This window comes from Cricetulus griseus, chromosome 7 (assembly GCF_003668045.3).
Source record: "Cricetulus griseus strain 17A/GY chromosome 7, alternate assembly CriGri-PICRH-1.0, whole genome shotgun sequence".
NCBI lineage: Eukaryota > Metazoa > Chordata > Mammalia > Rodentia > Cricetidae > Cricetulus > Cricetulus griseus.
This window is the reverse complement of record NC_048600.1, coordinates 3,290,735-3,317,127: the sequence shown is the minus strand read 5'-3', so window position 1 is coordinate 3,317,127 and position 26,393 is coordinate 3,290,735. Positions and strand designations below refer to the sequence as shown.

The 26,393-nt window shown below is 43.7% G+C and overlaps 1 protein-coding gene across 8 annotated transcripts in view; it reads left to right on the top strand.

Annotated features, from left to right (window-relative positions):
- Gak (cyclin G associated kinase) overlaps positions 1-26,393 on the top strand; it is a 57,670-nt gene that overhangs the window by 2,903 nt on the left and 28,374 nt on the right. For 4 of the 8 annotated variants that reach the window (XM_027425954.2, XM_027425952.2, XM_027425953.2 and 1 more), the window contains exons 2-12: positions 1,710-1,771; positions 2,554-2,613; positions 3,381-3,495; positions 7,843-7,985; positions 11,002-11,127; positions 15,588-15,677; positions 18,170-18,305; positions 18,697-18,809; positions 20,669-20,759; positions 22,065-22,188; positions 25,702-25,751. In XM_027425954.2, the coding sequence (XP_027281755.1) occupies positions 1,710-1,771; positions 2,554-2,613; positions 3,381-3,495; positions 7,843-7,985; positions 11,002-11,127; positions 15,588-15,677; positions 18,170-18,305; positions 18,697-18,809; positions 20,669-20,759; positions 22,065-22,188; positions 25,702-25,751 (1,110 nt within the window). Of the gene's footprint in view, positions 1-1,709; positions 1,772-2,390; positions 2,513-2,553; positions 2,614-2,757; positions 2,940-3,372; positions 3,496-7,842; positions 7,986-11,001; positions 11,128-15,587; positions 15,678-18,169; positions 18,306-18,696; positions 18,810-20,668; positions 20,760-22,064; positions 22,189-25,701; positions 25,752-26,393 lie in introns of those variants that run through there. The other 4 variants (XM_027425956.2, XM_035447745.1, XM_027425957.2 and 1 more) reach the window with 4 other exon arrangements.

Below are 26,393 nucleotides of genomic sequence, written 5' to 3'. Positions count from 1 at the left end.
CATTGTAGGCAAATTGTGCCTATCAGTTTATGTCAGGTTTTGTCATAGAGGAGTTTATGGTACACCATGCTTTGTTGTCATAGTTTTTATTAATTTGATACTGGAGTGTGAACTAGGCAGAACCATAAAGCCAGATAGCTTTCTATTCATCTTGGAATTTGTTCTAAGTCTTCACTGATTTTTTTAAAATTTATTTTATGTGTATGACTGTATGTATGTACTGTGCGCATTCATGGTACCTGAGAAGAGGGCATCCAGTTTCCAGGAACTGGAATTAAGGAAGGTTATGACCAACCATGTGGCTGCTCTGCAAGAGCCAGAGTGCCTTTAACTGCTGAGCCATCTCTTCAGGCTCTGATTTTTGTATCTTTTTTTGTATCCTATAGCCTTCCTAAATTACTTATAGTCACTTGTTTCTTCCTTCTCTTTCTTTGGGGGGGGCAGCTGGGGGGATGTCATAGCTAGAATGTCATCAGAGAATGACTTGCAGCAATCACTTCTCTCCTTCCACAGTGTAGATTCTGGGAATTGAGCTTGGGTATCAGGCTTGGTGGGAAGTTCCTTTATCTACTGAGCCATCTTGCCAGTCTTCCCTTTCTTCTTCTCTTCCCTTCCTTCCTCCTTTCTTTTTCTCTCTATTCTTTTCTTTTTGAAATTTTACCAGATTTGCTACATGGAAGATCTCTTTACTCTGCAAATGAAACATCTTTATAATTTGTCAATCATGTTAATTTTCAACTTACTATAAAGGCTTTAATTTAACCATCTTGAAAAAAAAAATCTTTAATTTTGTGTTTTGGGTGACCTTTATTTTTCTTTTCCTCGTCTGATTTCATTGGCAAAAGGCTCCTGATATTGAGTATCATTTTACCACTAACACTGCTGCTGTTGGTCCTATGTGACTCTTTTTATAAAGTTGGGGGAGTTTCTTTCTAGTCCTGATTTTCTGGCAATTTAAAATTTTTTTCTTTTTCTGTTTTTTAAAAAGATTTATTTATTTATTATGTATTCAGTGTTCTGTATGCATATACTCCTGCATGTCAGAAGAGGGCACCAGATCTCATTATAGATGGTCGTGAACCACCATGTGGTTGCTGAGAATTGAACTCAGGACCTCTAGAAGAGCAGCCAGTGCTCTTAGGCTCTGAGCCATCTCTGCAGCCCTCAGTTTTAAATTTTATGATGGGACCGTCTGTTTAAATGAAGCATTGGGGAGGCTGAGGTAGAGAATGTAAATTCAGAGCCAACATAGCAAGACCCTGTATTAAAAATCCAAAATATCGAAAACTTATTGAGTTCTTAGATTCATCTTTATGAGTGATACTGATCAGTTTTTTTCTCTTTGTATGTCAGGGTAGCATAATCCACTTTCTTCCTTTGGGTGTTGACTTTTTTTTCTATTTGCATTAGCCTCCCTTGTTGTTTGATAACCCAGATAGAATTCGTCGGTTTTACTTACTTATTTTCAGGGTACTTGCTTTTGGTTTTGCAGATTTTCTGCTCCTTTTTATTTGCTGGTCTGACTTATACTTTCCCTTCCTATCTCTGAGCAGAAGGTGTAAAAGGCTGTGACATAAAAATTGGGCTGCAGTTTTTTGTAGGAAGGAATTACTATCCATAGCCAAAATTTGGTTTGTATTTTATTCAGTAAAGTTATTTCTAAGTTTAAGTCAGCACTGACTTACAGTTTTTTTTTTTTTTTTTTTCAGGAGGGTTCGCATTTGTTTATGAAGCTCAGGATCTGGGAAGTGGCAGAGAGTATGCATTAAAGGTAATAACTAATGTGTGGTCATTTTATGGAGATTTTAGTTTATTGTAAACATGTCTTGGGCTATTTTCAAGGATGCATCTCTGTTATTCTATGCATATCGGTCAGTTTCAGTCTGTTAATCCTGTCTCCTCCGTGTTCTCAGGGCTTGCTCTTATGCCTACAACTCCAGCTTACTTTGAGAATGCTCTTGATAGCTTCCTGTCGTACATGGGGAGCTGGTCCATTTCGGAGGGAGGAGTGGGAGTGACCCTCTCTGGATTTCATCCACTCTGCTCCACATGTCAAAATAAGGGCCAGGAATTTGAAGAGTTCAGAAACCATTTATCAAATTTACATTCATAGCATGTCTGTAAATAGGATTAAAGTAATGTGGTAGGAAGGGATCTCTAGATCTTGATGTCCAGTTAGGCAGCTCTGATTTTTTTGTCCTGAGACATAGTGGGTCCAGCTCTGCTTTGACAGGCAAGGGTGGGGCATTGCCAGTGGACCACTAGACATAGCTGGTTTTGGCAGTCCACAGTGTATGCCTATTTTTGCTGAGTATATACTCTTTCTTCTTGTTTGTCTTGTTTTACTCTAGCCTGTTTTTACTTTTTCTTTGGAGTATAAAGGTCATTCAAGTCTTCTAAGCGTCTGTGGGATCAGATGTCCAAATTCGGGTAAATGGTATACTATCCTGAGACTCAGTGTCCCTCAGAAACTGCCTGTAATCTCCAGGGTGTTTTATCTGTTAAGCAGAAGGTAAGCAGACCTCAATTGTCTTGTGTGCTATTCCCTGACAGAGATTATTATCCAATGAAGAGGAAAAGAACAGAGCCATCATTCAGGAAGTTTGCTTCTTGGTATCCTTTTCCTGGGACTGAGAGTTATTATTGCCATCACTAAATGTGTCAGACTTGACACAGTTACCAGGAGACTCCTGTGATAAGTTTAAAAATCAGCCTTTTGCTTTTACCAGATTTCCTATAAATATTTCTCATGCAAAGGATTTTTCTCTTGTTACTCATTCTCATAGTTGAAGTGGAAGTTTCCTAGGTGTTGGGAAGAGTGGGTCGCTGTTCCAGCCTTTGAGGTCTCCATGTCAAACAGCTGGGTCACTTATCACAAGGAGAGTTCCACTTTGCCTCTCTGACCTATGTGGATGAACTATATGGATACTACCATATCGGTGAGCCTCAGGGTGCACCCTGCTTGCACTCCTCAGCCTGTACATACGGTATACGACAGGACCTTTCTTGCCTATTCTCTTCTACCACATGATAAGGCCTACAGATAGAATGTGTTTCCTTTTCTTTTTGGGCTCTGTGCTATTTGATACCCCAGTGGCTGCCTGAGTTTTAAGTGGACACAGTTACTCCTGACTACCTTCCTGTGTGTCTCTCAGTCCTGCTCATATATAACATTTCCACTAGCTTCCTGCCACCATTTTTACCTTCACACTGCCTTACTTGCCTCTCCCTCAACTTTCTGTTCAGATGCCCATATGTGCTGAGGCATAAGGCAATTTGAGTATCATGACTTTGGCTTCTTAACACTTATGAAAGTTTATTTTTAAGTGTACAGAGTTTTGGACCTATTTGTTCATATTCTTCTTTAACAAGACATGCAGAAAAAACTTTCCGGCCATCCCAATATTGTCCAGTTCTGCTCTGCAGCATCCATAGGAAAAGAAGAATCGGACACTGGGCAGGCTGAGTTCCTCCTGCTTACAGAGCTCTGTAAAGGTAAAGTGCTTTCTGACATGTTTGAGTAGTTGTTACATACTCCCAAGATGTTCTGAAAATACATGGGTCTTGACTGAAAGAACCAAACAACTATCCACTGGTGTTTGTATTGTTTGGAATATGCTTTTGTGTGTTCTTCATGGATTGTAGGTTCTTTGTATGTTTTGAAATAGTTTTACTATGTAAGTCTGGTTGGCGTGGAACTTGCTATGTAGACCAGGCTAGACTTGAAATCCCAGATACCTACCTACTTCTGCCTCCCAAGGACTGGGATTAAAGGTGTGTGCTACCATTCCTGGCCTTAGGCTATAGATTCTGAAAAGCATGCATGCAATGGAATATCAGTGTCCCCATATGTTAACTGGAAACCATCATGCTAGGTGCATGACTAGCATGTCCTTAGGTTGTACAAGTAATGCTTTATTTTGAGAGGAATGGTGGGAGCCCTTAGCTGGCATGGGGCCTTGCCAAGGTTACACCTAAGAAAGCATCAGGAAGACTCTTGCATCCACTGGTAGGCCAGAGGATAGGACACACCTCAGGTAGATCTCTAGGGACAGAATAGTTGCATGAGTGACTATGGGTGATGCTTGAGGCAAGTCTCCCCCTTGCCGGGTGCTGTATTGTATTCCTGCAGTCCTAACAATGGGCAGCTGACCACCATACTCTGGCTATGACGTAGAATTGACTATTCAAAAATAGCAGACTCTGTCACAGAGCTCCACTGCTGAATGTCTGCAGAATGCTATGTCATTTCCAGTGTGTTCTGGAGAGTACGATGTCTATGCTGAGGGGAAATTGTGGTACAGGTGGCTGTTTATGTGTGAGTGGTGGGAGAGGAGAGGCCAAGAGAGGCAAAGGAGTAGCAGAAGAGACTGAAGAATCCCAGCAGTGTGAAAGCTGCTGGCCCATTCGCCAGTCCCTGCTCAGTGACCATGAGAAACTATATTGTAATGGCTGCAGGGGGGACAAACCAATAGCAGACAGATGAGGACGGGAGAGTGCTGGGCGGTGAGTGACTAGATCGGCAAAAGGAGCAAAAATGAAATATACACTGACAGGAAGAGGTGCCGAGTGAGTGTATAGACGCCAAAAATGAGGGTGGGGATCATGTGGCCTCTTAGTTGTCAAAAGTGAGAGTAAATGTGTACAACAGACTGTTTCCCCAGGGCCAGAAGCCCTGGGATGGTAGCCTCTACTGGGACAGGGCATTCTCCTCCAGCTGCCCCTACTTCTGTCCTCCTATGTCTGCAGGCCCCCACCTAGGCCCTGTCAGTCATACCCAGTACTCTGGTCATCCCACTGTGAATACAGGGCAGGAGGCTATGAAATCAAGAGCTGCCTGGGCTAAGAAATTGGTGTTGGGGAGAAAGGTGGATTAGCTACATCTCAATTGACATATATACAGATACTTTGTTTGCTAAACTTTCTTTTTATTAAATTATTCATTTATTTTTCATCCTGACGGAAGTTCCCCCGCATTGTCTCCCCCCACCTCCCCTCTACCCCTTATCCATTCTTCCTCTGTTTCTGTTCAGCTTTTTCATTCTAAACTTTTAAATTTAATGAAAACATAAAAGTTCAGTGAATGTATGCATTAGCTTTGCCAGTTTGTAACATTTACTCGTAATTGATTTATCTTTCTCCATGGTCTTGCTTCTCTCTTTCTTTCAAGCTGCAAACATTAAGACCAGGAAATGTCCATGTGTGTATGGGGGCCTGGAGGGGTGTTTGTTTGTTTTTTTAAGACAGGCTCACTCTGGCCAAGGCTGGCTTGGAACTTGAATCAGTCTTCCTGCCTTGACCTTGTGAGGCAGAGGTTACAGGCTTGTGTCACTACTCCATTCAAGACCAGAAATTATTGTTTACATGTATTGTCTGAGAGCAGGGACCTTTACTGTTAAAGTTGCAGACCCAATGGTACATCTGACCCTTTTCTTGGATGTAGTATACAGTATATGATTAGTCAGGATGTCTTCCTATTGTCTCATTCCAGCCCCCAACAAAAAATTCTTCATGATTTCCTAAGTTACAGTTAGTCTGAGTCTGTTTCTTGTGACCTTTGTTCTTTGGGAAGCTTTAGACTTTTTCAATGGAGCATAGTATCTGGAAACTGGGTCTAGGTACTCTGGGCCATTTCTTTTCAAGCTAGGAAGGTGCCAGATCTAGTGGTATGGCCTCTAGCTTAGAACTCTTGGGATGGGGAGAAACACTGTCCCTATGCTCAGCAGTGTAAGAGGCAGATTTGTCCAGTCTGCTACATTTTGTCTTCATGGATGCCTGTTGTTCCTGCTGTATTCAGTTACAAAAGAACACATGCTCGTTGAAAAAATAAAAGCAGGGCTGGCCACTGGTATTGGATAATCAATTAAGGGCTGATCCTGAGTATCTTAGTTATGATATTTATGGGTCTGAAGAGATACCATGACCACAGCAACTGTTATAAAGAAAACATTTAATTGGGGTGGTTCGATTACAGTTTCATAGGTTTAGTCCATTATCATCATGATGGGGAGCTTGATGGCGTGCAGGCAGATGCAGTGCTTGAATAGTAATAGCTCTGTGTCCTTCATCTTGCAGGCAACAGAAAGTCCGACTGAGATACTGGATAATATCCTGAGCATAGGAAATTTCAAAGCCCACCTCCACAGTGACACACTTCCTCCATCAAGGCCATACCTATTTTAAAAATTCCCTATGAGATTATTGAGGCCAATTACATTCAAACTACCACATCCCACTCCCTGGCCCCCAAAAGCTTGTAACAATATCATAATTCAAAATGCATTTAGTCCGACTTCAAAAGTCCCCATAGTCTATCACAGTCTCAACAATGTTTTAAAGTCCAAAGTTCTAAGTCCCTTCTGAGATTCATGCAATCTCTTAACTATAATCACATACTTGCAACATATAGTGGCACAGGATATGCATTATCATTCCAAAATATAGAAAGAGGGACATAGTGAGGAAATATTGGGCCAAAGCAAGACCAAAAACCAGCTGGGGAAACTCCAAATTCTACATCCATATCTGATGTCAGAATGCACGCCTTTAATCCCAGCACTCTGGAGGCAGACGCAGGTGGATCTCTGAGTTCATGGCCAGGGTGGTCTACAAAGCTACACAGAGAAACCCTGACTCAAAAAAAAAAAAAAAAAATGCTCTTCAGATCTTTAACTCCTTTCAGTTCTATAAACTACAACACACTTCTTTCGCTTGGGCTGGTTCTGCTCCCTGTTAGCAGCTCTCCTCGGCAGGTATCCCATGGCTCTGGCATCTCTAATATCTTGGGTTCTCCAAGGCAATCCAGGCTTCAAGTTCATAGCTTCATGCAGTGGCCTCCCTACTGGGCCTCCATTCAGGGACACCCATGATTGTCAGAAGAGAGTATCAGATCCCTAGAACTGGAGTTATGGATGGTTGAGAACCACCAAATGAATACTGGAACCAAAGTTTCTTTTGAGAGCAGTAGGTGCTCTTAACGGTTGAGCCATCTCTCCCAAATAAATAAATGTTAAAATAGTCTTGTGTCTTATTGTAGTGGCATACACATGTAATCCTAGCATTCAGAAAGTTAAGTAGGAGTTGGCAAGGTTTTGGAACCCTGTCTCAAAACAATAAAAATCTCTTAATTCTTATCAAGAATGAACTATTGAATGGACCAGTTAAAATTAACATTATAATCAGTCTGACATAGAACTTAGGTGGACATATCTGCTCCTGCCCTTTGGAGTCTGCCCCTGTTTCACCAGGGTCCCTGTTTCTTTAGAGGACCACTGTTCTCTGAATTTGTGTAGGTTCTGTAAGTCGAGTGTGGTGGGACCAGGTAATGGTTTAATTCTGCAGGAGTAATAAGTCAGAATGGAGCTGCCATCAGGGCATGATGTAGTTCTGGACTAGAGAAACTGTGGTGAGGAACTGTAGTGAGGGTCAGGGTTTTTGCTCTGCCTCTGCTGTGCTGTAGATATGAGCCTAGAGCTTCTGCTTTGTGATCATTCTTTCAGTGACATTGGTCACTGCCTCTGTCTAACTGCTAGAACTTTTACCCTGCCTTCAAAGCTTTCTCATGATTGTTTTTGCTTCTTGTTTTGTCCCAGGGATGTTCCAAGCCATCTCCTGCCCCTACCTTCCCTCATACCCAAAGTTATAGAGACCCCCTTTTATTTGTCTTGCTAGAGAAGTTTTAGGAATGCCTAGAGTGGTACTGATTGGGTATGCACCCTGACTAAGGCCTTAGAAATGCTACTCCTGCCTGGGCTGTCATACACAGAGACAAACCAAACCTGTTACCAAGTCAAGTACAGCATTCTGAGCCTCAGGGTGACTAAATTCCCTTGTCTCCTTTAGGACAGCTGGTGGAGTTTCTCAGGAAAGTTGACTGTAAAGGCCCTCTGTCCTGCGACAGCATTCTGAAGATCTTCTACCAGACATGCAGAGCAGTGCAGCACATGCACAGGCAGAAACCACCCATCATCCACAGGGACCTCAAGGTACCAGCTGGGTTGCATTCCTGGCTGCATGTCTTCACACTCCGTTCTCCTACCTTGGGACAACTCCCTGCTAGTCTTTGTGCCCCTCATGCTTGCTCAGAGCCCAGTGCTTTCTGTTCAGCTGTTGTCCAGGCATTCTAAGCTTCTCAGTTGCCTTTGCTCACAGAATTGTGGCCATCCAGGTGCAGTTCTGACCTTGGTGGGCAATCACTTACATGGAAAGGCTTCTGTTGTGTATCTCCAACTGTGGGTATCGTGAATGTACCACAGCCTAACTGAGAGTGGCACCTGCCTGTCTGAATTGCTGCGTGTACTTGGTGTAGCTTGGTTGAGGAGTATAACCATATGAGTTTATTTCACCTTTTCCTGTTATTAATGAAGTTGAGTATTTATAGCTACCAGCACCTTATTCTTAAGTTTCTTTTTATTTTGCTTTTTTTTTTCTCCTTATTCTTTTGCCTTTACTTATGTATTTGGCTCACTGGGATTCCTTGTATATTATTGAACAAAACCTTTAAAGTAGTATTGCCATAGCCTAGTATTCATTGCCCTGTTGTGTCCTTGAAAAAAAAAAATCTGAAACTGGATTGGTGCAGTGGAGGCATTTTCTACCCAGCCTGATTTCTTAGTTACTTTACTGTTGCTGTGAAGAGACACCATGACCAAATCAATAATGCTATAGGAAAGCATTCAGTTGGGAGGGTTACTTAGAGTTTCAGAGAGTGAGTCCATGATCATCATGGCAGGGAGCATGACGGCAGGAAGGCAGGCAGGCTGGCGTGATGCTAGAACAGAAACTAAGAACTTACTTATATCCTGGTCCTCAAGTTGAAGGCAGAGGTGGTATTGGGGCAAGACTGGGAGTAACATAGGATTTTGAAACCTCATAGCTCACCATCAGTGACACACCTCCTCCAAAAATGTCATACCTCCTAACCCTTCCCTAACAATTCCACCAATTAGGGACCAACCATTCAAATATATACCCATAGAGCCATTCTCATTTAAACAACCACACCTGACAACTTTGAGTTGATTCTCAGGCTCCATGTGGTCAAAGGAGAGAACTGACTCTCAAAAGTTGTTCTCTGACCTCTTTACACAAAATAAATACTTTATTTATTTATGCTTGAAGACAGTGTGGTAGATGTTATTGGTGGTGGTGGTAGGTAGATGTGTGTTAGAAAAAAATTAATATAAAGAATAAAATTAGGGGAGACTCAGTCACCTGCCCACTGAGGTATCTGCACAGGTGAAGTCTGTAGCCTTCTGCTTCAGGAGCACCAAGAGCTGGCTCCCCCTAGTCATTGATTGCTATGACACAGGCGCATCAGTGTTTCTATGTACCTCTTGTATGGCATATCTGACTGTGCAGCAGACACTGCCTGCTTTCAGGGTTCTTGTTCTTGGTTTCCTTGATGCTACACAGTTTGTTTTCTGTGGTGGTGTGTGTCATTTGAATGTACCTGTACCTACACATTCTTTTGTGCCTGTTTTTTTGCTCAGCATTATGTTAGATCCATCTGTATTTCCGTGGAGCCTTTTATCTCATGGAATATTCATTGTGGGTCTTTCTTAGTATGTATCCTTCCCTTTGCTGTGGACAGGGTGGCACATCTGTTTTACTTCCCTTTTTTGTAGCTGACTCTGCTGGCCTGTGTCTTGAGAATAGTCCCATATTGCTCATCTATGGAGCAAGTAACCTCTGTGATTGGAAGCTACAGGCATCTAATCCTGGGTGTTCTGAAGGCACACGAGCTCCATAGTACTTCCCTTTACCAGCTTGTCTTATTACATATGCTTCAACGTTGACAGATCTTACAAGTAGCTATAGTTTTTTGTTGTTGTTGTTTTTTTGCATTTTCATTTTATAGGTTCCTACCTCCTTAAAACTCTGACTTTTTTTTTTTTAAGATTTTATTTATTTATTTTGTATCCAACATTTTGTTTCCATGTCTATCTGCACACCAGAAGAGGGCACCAGATCTCACAACAGATGGTTGTAAGCCACCATGTGGTTGCTGGGAATTGAACTCAGGACCTCTGGAAGAGCAACCAGTGCTCTTAACCTCTGAGCCATCTCTCCAGCCCACGGTTTCCCATCTTTGTTTTTTTGTTTTTTGAGACAGCGTTTCTCTGTGGCTTTGAAGGCTGTCCTGGAACTAGCTCTTGTAGACCAGGTGGTCTCGAACTCACAGAGATCCGTCCGCCTCTGCCTCCCGTGTGCTGGGATTAAAGGTGTGTGCCACCAACGCCCGGCTAAACTCTGACTTTTATTAGAATTGCTATGACTCTTCAGCATGGTTGACAGACTGTCAGCAGACAGCTAGACTAGGAATGGTAGGTGGCTGGCTGACCTCTGTTAGGACATTCTACTCTGATGAATGCACAGGACACTTAATGTACCTAGAAGGAGGAATGGGATGCCAGTAAAGCTATGGACTGGAATACTGGATTGCATGTAATTTTATGAGTCATGGATTTAAAATTGTGCTGGGTATAGTAGTGCACGCCTTTAATCTCAGCATTTAGGAGGCAGAGACAGGTAGATCTGTGTGAATTCAGGGCCAGCCTGATCTACATAGTGAGTTCCTAGCCAACCAAGGCTACGTAGTAAGACCCTATCTTTAAAAAAAAAAAACAAAAAACAATTATTTTAAGGCCTTCTGCACAGGAAGCCTTTTTTTTTTTTTTTTTTTTACTTTTTTGAAGTCTTTTGTCTGTCTTTGTTAGATTTATTCCTAAATTAATGTAGATATAAGTAGCATATTTTATTCTTTATCTTCTAACTTTTCGGAAGACTCATTGTCTTTAATTAGGTTATCTGTTTGCTGGGTAAGTGGTTTTAGCTTTAAGAAAATTTATAGTGGCCCCTAACAACCAGCAGCCTAGACCTTGGTGCAGAGGGTTTTCCTGACAAGGAACTGATCATGACTAATATCCCTGTTTGTCTTTGCTGAGGTTTAGGCTCTGTATACACACTAAGTTCATAAGAACCTCCTTTGACATTTTGCAGGTTGAAAACTTACTGCTTAGCAACCAGGGGACCATTAAGCTGTGTGACTTTGGCAGTGCCACAACCATCTCCCATTATCCTGACTACAGCTGGAGTGCCCAGAAGCGAGCAATGGTGGAGGAAGAGGTGAGACATTCATTTGAGTCTGCACTCTTAGGAAATTGCTTCTCAGTTCCTTTCCCTGTCGTTCCCTTTATGTCCCCTCTGAGTCTCCAGGTACCAGTCTGAGTATGGCTTTATATATGAAGATTCCTAACAGATTCCCTGATGCTGTATTCTGGAAGCCTCATCTTCTTCCTGGCTGCACTCAGCTAGTTTGTGGCCATAGATTTAAACAGAATGGAGAATTCATTTGATCTCATGCTCTTCTTCTCAACCTGCCTTTAAATGTCTTCATCCTGTTGATTTCTTGGAATTATTTTTATTTGCCTTAAATACGTATAACAAATTATATTTTAACGTTTTAAGTCAGATTTCAGTGGCATTAAGATACACACATTAGGACTGGAGAGATGGCTCAGTGGTTAAGAGCACTTCCAGAGATCCTAAGTTCAATTCCCAGCAACCACATAGTTTCTTATAACCATCTATAATGAGATCTGGTGCCCTTTTCTGGCTTGTGGCATACATGTAGACAGAATGCTGTATATATAATAAATAAATAAATCTTAAAGAGAAAAGGATACATTATTGTGCAGCTGTCTCCAGAACTTTTCTGTCATTCTAAACTTAGAATTTTTTTAAGTCATTTAGACAGCCAAAGATGTGACTCAAAGATAGAACACTTGCTTAGGATAAGCAAGGTCCTAGATTCAATCCCCAGCATAAAAGAATTATTTAGAAATATTCTTTGTTGAGAGACCTGCAGCTTAGTTCAGATGGCTCCCGTTCCTGCAGAGAGGCTGCATCCTCAAAATAAATACATAATTCCATAGTGGCTAGCGTTTCTTAGAATTTTACATGAATTGCATGTACAAAACAGTACAGAGCAGAGGAATAGCTACAGTGTTCAGCAGGGGTCCCAAAATGTAAAGATAGGTAAGGGATTGTGAGGGACCACTCCTGCTGTAGAAGGACCGTGATTCTGAAAGGTGGTCCACATTTCTAGACTGTCGGGTGCTGCCAGGTGAGGCTGCTTCAAGGCCAGGTTGTCTTTCATGGTGGGACACTTGCTTCCTAGGGATGCATCTGTGGAGGAAGAGGCATAACTACCCTAGCATAATGCCTGTCAGGGACAATTGTGTTTATTGCTTAGCAGTAAATTACATCAGAGCCATGCTTGTTGGACCAAGTGGCTCCTCATCTTTGCAAAGATCATGCTAGATTCCATATGAGGCTTCATAATCCCCCACGGTTAAAGAGTTTGAAGCTCAAGAAGAATCTGACCAGAGCTTAGGAAGAAAGCCCTGCCCTTGCTGTTTGTGTTTGTCCCACTTCGTAGCCTGCTGTGTATTCAGTGTGTCAGAGTTGTCAGCCGCCACCACGATGAGTAATGAAAACCATTTAGGTCAGGGTTTATTTGGATCATCAATCCAGTCCAGTTCCTTTTGCTGAATTATCCTTTTCCAGTCCCGAACCCCTTCATTATGCCCATCTGTTGTGTGTAGAGCTCGACTCATTCCTCCTGGCTTCTGGTGTCCTGCAGTGGTGGTGACTCTTGCTGTCTGCTACTGGCTGTAGTATGGTGCCTATCAATCAAGTGGGAGCCCCAAAACTTGAAACTCATGTATTTGTTATTCATAAGGACTTGGATACCATTTTTCCCATGGTCACGATTCAGTATGTCTTTGTTTTGGTGGGAAAATGTCCCAGATTTGCTTCACAAGTCTCTGGATTCTTTTGACATTTACCATCTGGTATGGCTTTAATATGGTTTGTTTTTTCCAGACTTACACTGAGCTTAATCTTCATTGTGAGGTATTCATAGTGTGGAATCTTAAATCAACTATGGTGTTTAGAAATGGACCCTTTTAGAATGGATTAGGATTGAATAAGGTCTTCAGGATGGAGCCCAGTGTTTGAATTTTGGTGGCTTTCTAAAAAAGAGAGACCAGAAGATACATGGACATTACTTCTGTCTGCTATGTGGTAACCTGTGCTGCCTTAGGACAGTGCCAGAAAAAAAAGACTGATACCGCATATAGGTTGAGAACCAGAATCATGAATCAAAGAAACCTCCTTTCTCATAGTTTACACAGCCTGTGGGGTTGTGTTATTAGCAATGGAAAAATGGACTGACACACCATTGTTTTGGAGCACTTGTATCTTCATGATACAGGAGGTTTGGGGCAACCACAGTCCTACCTTGCTCTGGCCCTTGGATCAGCTCCTTGTCTGAGAAGTATCACTGCCTTGGGATGAGAAAGGAATAGAGACTCTGGTCATATCACAAGTGTGTTGGTCACTGCTGGGCCTTTGTGTCTAGGCCTTCTAAGTAGATGTACTTATTTACAGCATGCAAGCAGCTGTTCAGATGAGCACACATCCATTCTTAGAGTAGCAACTACAGATCTGCACAGCACCTTCACCCAAATGTATCTTGAGTAAGAGCCATCCTGTCTACAATCTGATTGTTCCCCGGTCAGCCTCAGAATCACGTTCCCTCAGCATAAAGAATCTACTGAAAGTTTGGGGTTGTTTTGACTTCTGTTCCCAAGTTCTGTGTATTGAATAGACATATTGTCCAGACAGCCCTAGGATTATTTTCTCCTTTGTGTGGTCCTTACTCATTTTTAGTGTATTTGCGTTTACTTAACGGTATTTCCAGAGCAATTGTCATGTCCCTTTTCACAACAGCTTCTTAGATCTTATTGAGTATTTTTGCATCTAGGCCTCTTTATTCAGAACTGGGCAGAGCTAGTTACCCTTTTATTTGACCCTTTGGGGCTCTTTTTGGGTTTGTGTTTATTTTCTGTCTCCTGAACTCTGCTGAAGTGAGTCTGCCTTAGTTCACTCAATTTCTGTAGCTTTGTGCATCCCAGTGTGTCTTCATCTGTGCGTCTATTGCTCATGCTGTTTTCAGTATGCTGTCAGAATCAACAGGTCTGCATGAGCAGCCACCATGTGTCCTTGTACCAGATGGGCCTTCAGAGTGGACACCTGGGAGGGAATGAGCTTTCTGGATTGAAGGGTCAGTGCTCTAAAGTGTATGCAAATCAAGTTTTTATGTGACTTGGTGTTGGCCCTTTGTTGGCCACAGTGCACTTTACATTGCCTCTGGCCTGACCTTTTGTCCACTCTTCTTCTGATCTCTCTCCATCTCTTGGATCCATGGTGTTTTACACCTTCCTGCAGGCTCTGATTGGAACTGTATCTTGCCTAGATTTCCCTGTCATCCTTAGGGAGGCCTCTCATGTTGGCTTTCCACTTTCTAAGAAGCCGTTGCCTGTCTGAGGCCTTGGTACCTTTCTGCAGTGTGCAAAGCATGTTGACTTACTCTTGTTTGAATCATAGTCTGGGGATTGGTGTGTGAGTTTGCTATGAATTCCCCATGTTGTGTGTCTTAGTTAGGGTTTCTATTGCTGTGAAGAGTCACCATGACCACAGCAGCTCTTAGAAAGGAAAACATTTAGTTGAGGTGCTGGCTTATAGTTTCATAGGTTTAGTCCATTATCAACATGGTGGGAAATGGCAGTGTTGAGGCAGACTTGATGCTGGCAACAGTAAGTGATCTGAGACAGTGGTGTGTGTGTGGGGGTGGTCAGCATCTTGAGCATATATGAGATCTCAAAGTCTGTCTCCTCCAGCAAGACTGCACCACTCCCTTTGGGGGCCATTTTCTTTCAGACCACCACAGGGTGTATTCCTGGGGGTCTAGAAAGTCTCAGTTTTGTATGCATATATATGTGAATATGCTTTTGTATGTGTTCATGTATATGTGAGTACACACATATGCATATGTATATGGAGACCAGAGGACAAGTTCAGGAGTTATTCCTTAGGAGGCATCCACTTTGTTGTTTAAGAAGGGGTCTCTCACTGGCATGGAATTCACTGATTAGTTTAAGCTGGCTGGCCAGAAATTCCCAAAGATCTGTCTCATCCTCCCCAGCACTGGAACTACAAGCTCTTGCCACCATACCAGCTTTCCTTAAATGCGTGTTCTCAGAATCAAACTCAGGGCCTGATTCTTGTACAATAAGCACTTAACTAACCCAGCTCTTGGCTCTCAGTTTTTAAATGTGACCAGACTTCACTGTTTCTTGGGTTATACAGACTCATGTCCCCCACTAGAACTCACCTGGAAGCTTCTTTTAGTACAGCATGTTAGCTGGCCTCTTTGATCACTCTGAAAGAGGTTTCTCATGCCAGGGTCAATATATTTACCTCAAAGAAATGAAATAGTCCAGTGGGTGAATACTGTGACTTGATTCCTTCATTAATCCTGGTGGCCATAAGAGATTACAATCTCTGTGAGGAAAGTGGTGGTGCAGCATTGCATGGCCAGAGGTCCTTCCAGAACACAGTGGGAGGAAAAGTCACTGCCGTTAGCCTTTAGTAGAGAGCTTAGAGAGTTGTAGGGCCTGTGTGTAAAGCAAAAGATAATGCTTATGTGTAACTTACCCTGTAATATTTGTTTTCTTTAGATCACGAGGAATACCACACCCATGTACAGAACACCAGAAATTGTAGACCTGTATTCCAACTTCCCCATTGGCGAGAAACAGGATATCTGGGTGAGGCCTGAGTGCTGCTCATGCTGGTGCCGAGTCAGTTAGGTCACTGTTAGAGCTGCAGAGACCTCTAGCCTGTCTGTCTGTCTTAGGCCCATCAACTCCTTCTCTCATTCTTTTCCCTGCTTTCACCTTCGTTTTCTCAAATATCACTTGTGACTGTTACCAGGGGTGAATTAACAGAGCAATTGGATGAGGGGAGGCTGGAGAGATGGCTTAGTGGTTAAGAACACTTGTTCCTTTTGCAGAGGACCCAGATTCAATTCCTAATGCCCATATGCTGGCTCACAATCATCTATAACTCCACAGTCCCAGGTGATCTAAAGTCCTCTTGACCTCCAAGGGCAAAAGGCGTGCACATGATGCACAGACTACATGTAAGCATAACATTCATACACATAAAATAAGTAAATCTTCAAAGAAAATAATAGAGCATGCCCTTGACTCTGCACAGGCATCATATGGTAGTACAGACAATTTCTACACGTGTTCTACTTCTGGAGTCTTGAATTCCAGTCCCAGGGATGTCTCTGCAAGGATACCTAATGCCATCTCTGGGGATATATCCTCATCTGCCATAGGCATCCACTTTTCTTTCACACCAGTACAGTTGACAGAGGAGACCTATAAGACCTCAGGTCTGTCCCCTTGTACAGTAAACATTCGGTTTCCAAAAAGATATCCCTGGGGTGTTCTTAGGCCAAGTCATTGCTAACAAGTTGATGCTGTCTGTTTGCCAAATGTGGTTTCAGGTCACCACAGGGTGAGGCTCAGCCCAACATGCCCACTTCCGCCCCTTCTTGACACCAGGAGTTATCACAGGTTGTTTTGCCTCTGCTACTGATGGACTAACAAGTCTGGCTTCCCACAACCCCCTGTGTGTGTGTGTGTGGGGGGGGGGTTTGTTGATTAGCTTCCTAGAACAGTTCATAAAACTCAGGGACACACTTAATGTACATTTACTAGTTGTAAAGGATATTATAACCGATAATGATGGAGGGATTCATAGAACCTGTAGGACAGTAGGTAAGAGCCTCACTACTCTACCAAAATGCACCACCCTCTAAGATCTTCTATCTGCTCCCCTGTTTAGGAGCTCCCATGAATCTTGGCATTTATATTTTGTGGCGACCTCATGGTTGATTACAACACTGGTCATTGTCAGTCAGCTTAACCCTCATTTCCTCTGTACTCTCAGAGGTTGAGGTCTCTGATCCTGATATTGTCTTGGTGTTTCTCGTGACGTGCCCCATCCTGAAGCTACATACAGGTGGCCAGCAATCAGCAGTCCCAAGGATTTTCGGAGTTATATGGTAGGAAATAAAGAAGATTAAATATATTATTTTATACATGACCCCTGTTTACACACTGAGCTGGGCTCTCCTTGTTGTGACCAGAGCCATCATTTCCTAGGGACAGTGACAGTGGTGGCATCATCAGCCCCCCAGACACTGTCAAGGACTTAGGTATTTGAAGTTTATAGGGGCCAGTGCTAATGCCACTAATGAAGACACATCTTCATTAATTTCTTGGTCCACCCTGGAGTATTCTCAGCACACATCTAGATACATCTAGGTGTCCTATATATGCTATTGTCTTTGGATAAAATCCCAATATTTCAGTTACCCCCTGTTCACTGTTGGGTATGGTAAGTAGAACAAACCATAAGAGGAGGTCGGGTCTGTGGGAACCCCCAGCTTGCCTTTATGCCCTTCACACTGCCCACTCTGTGGCAATTATCTGCATGGAGCTCAATCCTTAACATCTGCTATGCCCTTATATAGTGAGCTTCTCAGGGTGCTTACCCATCTTACCCCTGTGTTTGAGTAGGAACCATGCAATTTTGAAGGGAGCCTTTTGATTTGAATAGCAAGAGCATAGGACTTGTTGCTAAAACCTAGAAAGTTCTTTGTGGAAGGTGTGGGAAGCTTCCCATGGAAGGAATTTCTGTCACTGGCCTATCGTGCCAGGATGACTTTTTAAATTTTAAATTATGTGTATGTGTGTGTCTGAGGGTAGTTGGGTGCATGTAAGTACTGGTGCCTGAAGAGGCCAGAGGCATTAAATCTCCTTGGAACTGGAGTTACAGGTGTTTGTGAGGTACCAGGCATGTGTGTAGGGGACCAAACTTGGGTTCTAGAAGAGTAATATTTGTTCTTAGCCATTCAACCACCTCTCCAGCCCCTAAGTTGACATTTTTTAAAATAATATGTCGTAACCCGTGTGTGACTCATTCAAACCAACAAAGGACAGCAGCCTGGTTGGTGCCCTCCAAGGGTCACCAAGAAGGGGTAGTTCTTTTGTACCCCTCTGCTGATGACCTTGTCTCCTGGGTCCCTGCTCAACCTCTCCCTGCTGGTCTGTGTTGAGCCTGTGCTCTTTGTCCCTTGCACAATCCCTCCCCATCCTCAGCACTCAGCCTCTGTTCTCCCTGCGTGTTCTCATTCCATCTTTAATCTGTCCCTCAGACCCTTCTCTCCATTTTTTCCCCACAGGCACTGGGCTGTATCTTATACCTGCTGTGTTTCCGGCAGCATCCTTTTGAGGATGGAGCAAAACTTCGGATAGTCAACGGAAAGTACTCCATCCCTGTGAATGACACTCGTTACACAGTCTTTCATGACCTTATTCGTAAGTTCCTGTTATGAATTTGCTTGATTCAGAAACTTGAGGAGGTGAGCATCCCTGTTGGGTTTTAGGTGCTGCTCACCCCTTAGCCACGTGGTCCCACATTTGCCTCCGCAGCTGCTGTTCTTACAGCATTCTAGTGGGGGCTTTTCCATGGAGCTGCTACCTGCCCACCCCTTTGGTGAGCTTACGGCATTCTGAGTGGCCACTTCTGATAGACTTGTTTAATGTTTGTGGTCGTTCTGATATTCTCTTCTTTGCTTCTGAAGTCAGCACCATGGGTAAAGTGTATGATCTTTGTTCTGTCACCTTTCCAATAGCAGGTGGCGCTGTCAAGCTGAGGCCTAGGGCTGTAGGTGATGTGGGTCTAATTTATGTCATTGTTTTGCCTTAGGTGCCATGCTAAAGGTCAACCCAGAGGAGAGACTGTCCATTGCTGAAGTGGTCCGACAACTTCAGGAAATTGCAGCAGCCAGGAATGTGAACCCCAAGGCCCCTATCACAGAGGTAAAGATATCATGAGGCTCTACTGTTTATGCCTAGATCTTTAAGGTATTGTATATTCTGTGTGTGGGGGGGGTGGAGGGTGGAGACAGGGTTTCTCTGAAGCTTTGGAGCCTGTCCTGGCACTCGCTCTGTAGACCAGGCTAGTCTTGAACTCACAGATATCTGCCTGCCTCTGCCTTCCAAGTACTAGGATTAAAGGTGTGTGCCACCACTGCCCAGCAGTGTTATGTATTCTTGGCATTAGCCTGAGGCTCCTTCATCTGGTCTAACTGAAGTTACAGACCCTCACAGGCTCATGGCTACCACAACAGGAGCTCCTGTGGGTCCTGGCTCAGATCAATCAAATGAGCTAAAAGAGTGGCTCTATCATACCATCTAATAGGTTTTTTTTGTTTGGTCTCGGTTTTTTTTTTTTTTTCTGGGTTCAGATGGTGTTTGTTACTATCTACATCTCAAAGTTTCTGGGGATATGCACCCACCCATGGCTTTGTGGTTGCATTCATCCCCAGGCTTAGCACAGGGCTAGTGCATATAGTTGCTGGCAGTACTCTGCCTTATGGGCTGTTGGACTGAGGCACCTGTGCTGTGTACTTGTTAAAAGCAGGCAGTCCAAGAAAACAGGAGGGTTTCTTAAAGCAGCCATAAGTCTAGCCCATACCTAGACAGGTCCCTGGGCATCTCCAAGAATCCAACATCCATGTCTACTTTGCTGTGCACAGCTCATGGCCAGGCCAGATTCTGCTGTCCTACCTTCTAGTTCATTCCTGAGGTGAGGCCTCTTCTGAATCACTCTGCAAAAACTAAATGCCTGGTTCTAGTTTTGTCTGCTTCCTGTTGATGATCTTTTCACCCCTAGAAGCTTCCCAGGGGCTATTGATGTTGGACTGGTTATCAGGGTGGTTAAGGTCTATGCTGCTGAAGGGTAGGAAGGGTTCAATGTGGAAGAGAGGACGTTTGGAGATACTGGTCTGAGTCCTCATCTGTAGATAGGGGTCTTCAGAGAAGTAGTGGATAGAAGAGGTCTGTGACTCTTTTAGGGTAACCTGCTGAGAAGACCCTTTCTATTGGCACTGGAGAGATCCCAAAACTAAGAACAATAAGTTTTAGGAATTCAGGTGCTCTGAGGATGGCCCGTTGATGGTATGGATGCTTTTGACAAGTTTCTTTGGTTGATGAGATTGATAGTAATAGGTCAGAAGGACAAAAAAGGCATTGGGGGATTGCTGTGTGGCAAGGCTACCTGGGGCCTCTCCTGTTACTTGGGGCCTTTGAAGGAGTGTTTGCTGGCTGTCTTGGATGCCACTGGAAGGTAGGAAGCAGGACTGTGGGCCTTGTCCTTCATAGTGTATCAGGGAAGAAGTGCTGCTGGCCAGTGAAGAGTCAAGAGTTTTATGATTTTAGTGCTTAGAGAACCCATGCACACTTAACTGTGGGCTGAGTTCAAAGAATAATGCAAGCTTGGTCCCAGGAGTTGTTGGAGGAGCCATACACAGCACTAAGACCACAGATATTTGGGTTCTGGGCTGCATGCCTGATGCATCTACTCAAGATGATTCAGTAGATTAGGGAGGAAATGAAGTAGGAAGAATGGATTCTGTGTCCATAAAGATTTGGATAAGGGTGTCAGCATTTGTCTGATGTTACTCCCTAGGTTACCCTGAATGTTGTTGTAGAGCTATGAATGGAAGTTTTATTTCTATCCCTGCTAAAACTCCTGGGAACTTACTATCCTTGCATGTTAGAGTAAAGCAGATAGAGCAGATAGAGCAGTTTATCAGCTGAGGGCACAATGCTAAGTGCAGGTGTAAACTAGCTCTGGCTTTTGTATGAAGCTAACGCCATGCTTTTGAATCTTATAGCTGCTGGAACAGAATGGTGGCTATGGGAACTCAGGGCCTTCCCGGGCACCACCCCCTCCTGGGGGCCCTGTGAATAGCAGTTACAGTGGAGGTAAGTGCTCCAGCCTAACCACTAGTCTTTTCCCATAGGTTGTTTACCAGGTACTTAGTATGCATCAGAACAGATATCAAAACCCTGTTCCTTGGGTGTTTTCAGCTGGCAATTGGGTCTACCCTTCTAAGGAACTCATAGTTCTTTTGAGCCATTGTGCTCAGGGTAGATTACAGAATTTGACAGGGTATTTGGATTCAAATCAACCAAGGGATGGGGTTGTCAGGGCAAGATCCAGGAGAAACCAGCCTGGAGCCACCCTTGCTTTGTGAAGTGCTAATATAACTCCTATGAGACAAAGCAAGGGTTAATTCACCTGCCCTTCGGGATATAATGAAATAAGTCTTCTGGGCATGGTTGACCATAGTCTCTAGCTCCTCTGGAGGTTACACCATGTCCAAGACATCTGTATAGTTCAAAGCCTTCCCAGGGTGCCTCACAGAAATTGAGTATCAAGGCTAAACCTGATTTAGACAAGGTTGGCAGATAATACCTTAAGGTCACAGAGCACTAGAGGTGCCTACTGGGAGGAGAGACCCAGAGAGATGGGGTCATAGGAGCTTGGGTGCAATTAGGAAGGGTTGAGGGATATTCTGCTGGTTTGAGAGAGCCAAGCCATCTCATGTGGAGTGGCCACCTTAAGAGCACCAATGAGAGAAAGGAGAACTCTGAAACAGATAATGGTCAAAGACTGACTGTGGGATGAGCCATTTTCTAATCTCCTCTTTTTGATGTCAAGGACTAACTTGAGTCCTTCTCTAGATCTTTGTTTCCTAGAGAGGAGGTTCTTGTCTCCAGTGATTGGCCTTCTCAGTGCCCTGGTACTTGAGGGTCTTACTCTGTACCCAACACATGTGGTACAGTGGTAGACCATGAAGAGTGGGTTCTCAGTGTGTTTACTTTTACGTCATGCTATGTGGGCTTACTATTTGTGGGGCTGTTCAGAGCTTAAGTCACATCTGTGTTAGCTCTACCACCACAGTCTTTGAGAGTGTCATTCTGTGGTCTCAGAGTCCACTTTTGTGGGCTTCACCTGCACTCACTTTAGAAAGGGTATCATGTCCTGCACTTACCATTTTGAGACAGTGTCTCGCAGTTGGTATAGTTCCAGGAAGAAGCTGGGTTTGACGTGTTCATAGCCTCTGTGCCACACTGCCTATTTCTTGGGTCTCTGAAATGACTGGAAACAACAGGCTAGCACCTGCTAGTGGGAAAGATGGCTCACTGGTGGATTTGAGGGAATCAGGGGAAGCAATGAGGCTTCTTGGTGACATACTCTTGACCTACTGTGGCTCTTTCCTATAGTTCTGGCTCTGGCAGAGTATGACCAGCCCTATGGTGGGTTTCTCGACATCCTACGGGGCGGGACAGAACGACTTTTCACCAACCTCAAGGATACTTCCTCCAAAGTCATCCAGTCTGTGGCTAAGTAAGTGTGAAGGCTGTCCTAGCCTGTTCTTGCCTGTATGGAAACTCCCCAAGGCAGTGTTATGTTGTCACCCTCTGTTAGGGCGGAGCTAGGTACTGACTTGAGCCTGGGACCTTGTCTTAGTTCGCCTTCTGCTGCTGTGATAAAACACTGACCAGAACCAATCTGGAAAGCAAAGGGTTTATTTCAGTTTACAGGTTACCGTCCATCATCAAGGGAAGCCAAGATAGGAACTTAAGGGAGGACACTCTGGAGGTAGGAACTGAAGCAGAGGCCATGGAGGAGTGCTGCTTACTGGCATTTTTTCTATAGCTTGTGCAGCCTGCTTTCATATATAGCCCAGGACTACCTGCCCCATAGGCCAGTCTTATGGAGGCATTTTCCTCAGTTGAGAGTTCCTCTTCACAGGTAATCCCAGATGTGTCAAGTTGACTAAAACACTAACCAGCACAAACCTGAGGCCCCTGTCCATAGGACCCCAGACAGACTGGTTTTGTTCAGCATCAGCTCAGGGTCTCCTTAGCTCTGCCAGTACCTGGCATGATGGCACTATTCTTTTTCTTTGGCATCAAATAGATGAAGCAATTGCAGGGCAAAGTGGCGCCTTCCAGCATACTCTCATTACTAGAAGTCAATCACTATGAAAGACCTGGGCCACAGTGGGTGTGAAAGTCAAATCATATCCCAAAAGCCTTGGTGAGTGTTAAAGGTTACTGCATCAGCTTTTCTGGAGGGAGTTGTGACTGAAATGCTCAGGCAGTCTCACTGGCTCTTGCCAGTGTGGATGCTACTGCTTCTGTAGGAAGCACCGTTGGACCATAGTGCTTGTGATCCCCAAACTTCTGCAGTTGATGGAGCATCCTTTTCTTTATTTTGTTGTGACTGATTTATGTCAGTAGCCTTAGCAGTTGCATGTGTGTTCCCTGTGCCAGTGAGGGAGTGCACATCGGTGTGCTACATTGTGGAACATGGTTTATGTGAGCGTACATATGCATGTGCCTTCTATCTGGAATATATGCTTAAACCCCTAGGTATGTCCAGCCTTTTGATACTGTAACATAAACTCTGTCTATATTTGGGTTCTTTAAGGGAACAGAACTGATAGAATGAATATTATATATTTATATACAAGGTTTATTGGATGATTTACAGGCTATAATCCATATAATCCAGTGACTATCTCATGACAGAAAGGCCAAGAATCCAATAGTTGTTCAAACCATATTGCAAAAAAGTCTAATGAGGCAGTCACTCCAGTATCACCATTTGGTTCTGTTGGGTCTGCCTTTCTGAGTCTAGACTCAGTCATGACTTTTCCTATTTTGGGGGTGTTTTCTGGAACTTTATTTAGTACTTTGGGATTTTTCTCTTTCTTAAAGCTGCGCTCCCTACCATATGACTGCTTGTTCCCCATGTTGCTGACCTCCATGCCTAACTCAAGTGGCATCTCTCCCGCCGCCCCCCCCCACACACACACCTTTGAGTTTATAATAAACCTTAAAACTAAAGCAACAAAGCCGGGCAGTGGTGTGCACTTGGGAGGTAGAGGCAGGTAGATCTCTGTGAGTTCCAGGCCAGCCTGGTCTACAAGAGCTAGTTCCAGGACAGCTTCCTGTCTTGGAATTCCCCCCCCAAAAAAAAAAAAACTAAAAAATCTCAAAATGTTTTAAGTAAGTTTATGATTTCTTGTTGAGCTATATTCATAACTATCTTTGCATGTAACTTGTGGGCTACAAAGTAGACATGACTGATAAGAGTTACATAACTCCTGTGTTTATTAAATTGACTTAAATTAGCAGCAAATACCTTCATTTTTTTGGCTATGTCATATGTGAAAAGGTCCAAGTGTGGTGACAGGTGGCAAAAGTGACCACTTCAGACTCTCCTGATTGCTTGAGGCTACTATCTTAGAAACCAAGATCTGGGCCACCCTGGTCTATGTTAAGTACAAATCTAACGTGTATACCCTTGAACCCGTGCTAAGAGATAAACTGTCAAGGTCCTCTGTACTTCCTATAAACAGATGAAAGGTTAGGGTAGAGTGTGTATGGAGCCCTAAGTAATATTCAGTACTCACGGTACACCACTAGGTGTCTTTCATGTGCTTTCCTACACCTGACCTGATACTAGGGCACGTTTGTCTGCCCTGAGGGATCAACTAAGTTATTTTCACTGTCTGCTTTATATTTGCACCCTTTGCCCTGTTTACCTTAGTAGCACTAACTCACCTGTGTAGACCAGGCTGCCCTTGAATTCACAGAGATCAGAAATTTGCATGCCTCTGCCTCTAGAGTGCTAGGATTAAAGACATCTACCACTTATACCTGGTATCTTGGTTACTATTGGACTATTAATTATTTTTGTGAAGAAACAGATTGGAGCTAGTAAGTTGTTTAACTGCCTTTTCCTACAGAAATTTAAGCACCAGATAAAGCTGTACTTTAGTACATATTTTAAACTATTAAGATAGTAATAATCAGGTTTTATGTCAGTAAATTTGTAGTGTATATCTGTTCTTTTTTTCCACCTGACCTTCTGTATTGACCCCTTGTTGACTGCTGATACCAAGTGTGCCTTCCTCAGCTGTCTCTGACTTTCCTATCCTGACCTCACTGCTCAGCCATAGTGTGCTACTCAAAATAGTTATTCAACACCATTTACCCTCCTCTCTCCTCCATTCCAGGGTATCTTGGCTGTTGTAGCATAAGTGTTTTTTGAGAGGAATTGTATGTAGAATAAGTTTGTCAAGTTCTTGCATGGTTGTTTAGGATTTAATCTGTATTCTTGTCAGTTTTGTGAACCAATTTAGGAGATTGGTTTCTAAGAGTTTTTGGTGGCCCTGAGCAGTGGTTTGTCTTGGTCATTTAGGATGTCTCTGTCTCCCTCCAACAGTGTCTGCTGTCTCCTTTCAGTTCTGTATAGGGGGCATAAGGTGTCCTCTTGCCTTAAGTTGCCTGCCACTGTTCCTGTCATCCCTTTGGAGCAGTGTCTGTAGCACCCTTGCCTTTGTTACTGCCAGGATCAGCCCTTAGCGTTTTGTTTTTAAGATTTATTTATTTATTATGTATATAGTGTTCTGTCTGCATGCAGGCCTGCATGCCAGATGAGGGCATCAGATTTCATTATAGACGATTGTGAGCTGCCATGTGGGTGCTGGGATTTGAACCCAGGTCCTCTGGAAGAGCAACTAGTGCTCTTAACCTCTGAGCCATCTGTCCAGTCCCAGCCCTCGATGTCTTTGCCTTGGAGAATACTCCAGAAAGCAAAAGATGGCTGAAGCCCTTCTGGGGCTGCTCTATCCCAGGTTCAAGTGTTTATGCCACTTCTCATTGGTTGTCAGCTCATACAGCAAAGTTACACACAAGACCTGTGCACGTGCACACACACACTTCTCATGGGATACAGCCTACCAGCAAGGTTACCTCAGCATTCAGGGCTTGGGCTCCTCTTCAGGTTCTTATGATGTAACTGTCAAGTGTCTTCTGTAGTGATTGAGTATTCTTTTCATTCCAGCTATGCAAAGGGTGATCTGGACATATCTTACATCACATCCAGGATTGCAGGTATGTCTAATTGGATGATAAACATCTGTAGGGGACTTAGACAAGGGGCCAACGGTGGTAGCCAAGGTGCCTCTTTAGCCTCTTTGGTAGCCATGGATCCATCTGAGGTGTGACCTGGACACTATCCAGATTGGCAGTGGGTGGGCTTATGTCAAGTGTATTTCCTGGTCTATGAAAAAGGCAGGACCCAGCCGGGCGTTGGTGGCGCACACCTTTAATCCCAGCACTCAGGAGGTAGAGGCAGGTGGATCTCTGTGAGTTCGAGGCCAGCCTGCTCTCCAGAGTGAGTGCCAGGACAGGCTCCAAAGCTACACAGAGAAACCCTGTCTCGAAAAACCAAAAAAAAAAAAAGAAAAGGGCAGGACCCGTGTCAATCCAGCTTCTGGTGTGACTGGAACTCTGAGGGTACAAAGGGAGTAATGTAATGGTAGGGCCATGCACATTCAAAACTAGATCTAGGCAAAAAATAATCAGAAAAGCTGATTGTGGCCCTTACAGACCATGATGTATATCAGGTTACCTGGGCAGCATTCCCAGGTACACGTGATTAGCTTTGTGAGATTTCCTGTGTTGTAAGTCTGCACACCTCCCACTTCACAGGCTGAGGGGCTTTAAGAGGGTGAGAAGAGTCTTTGTTTGTTT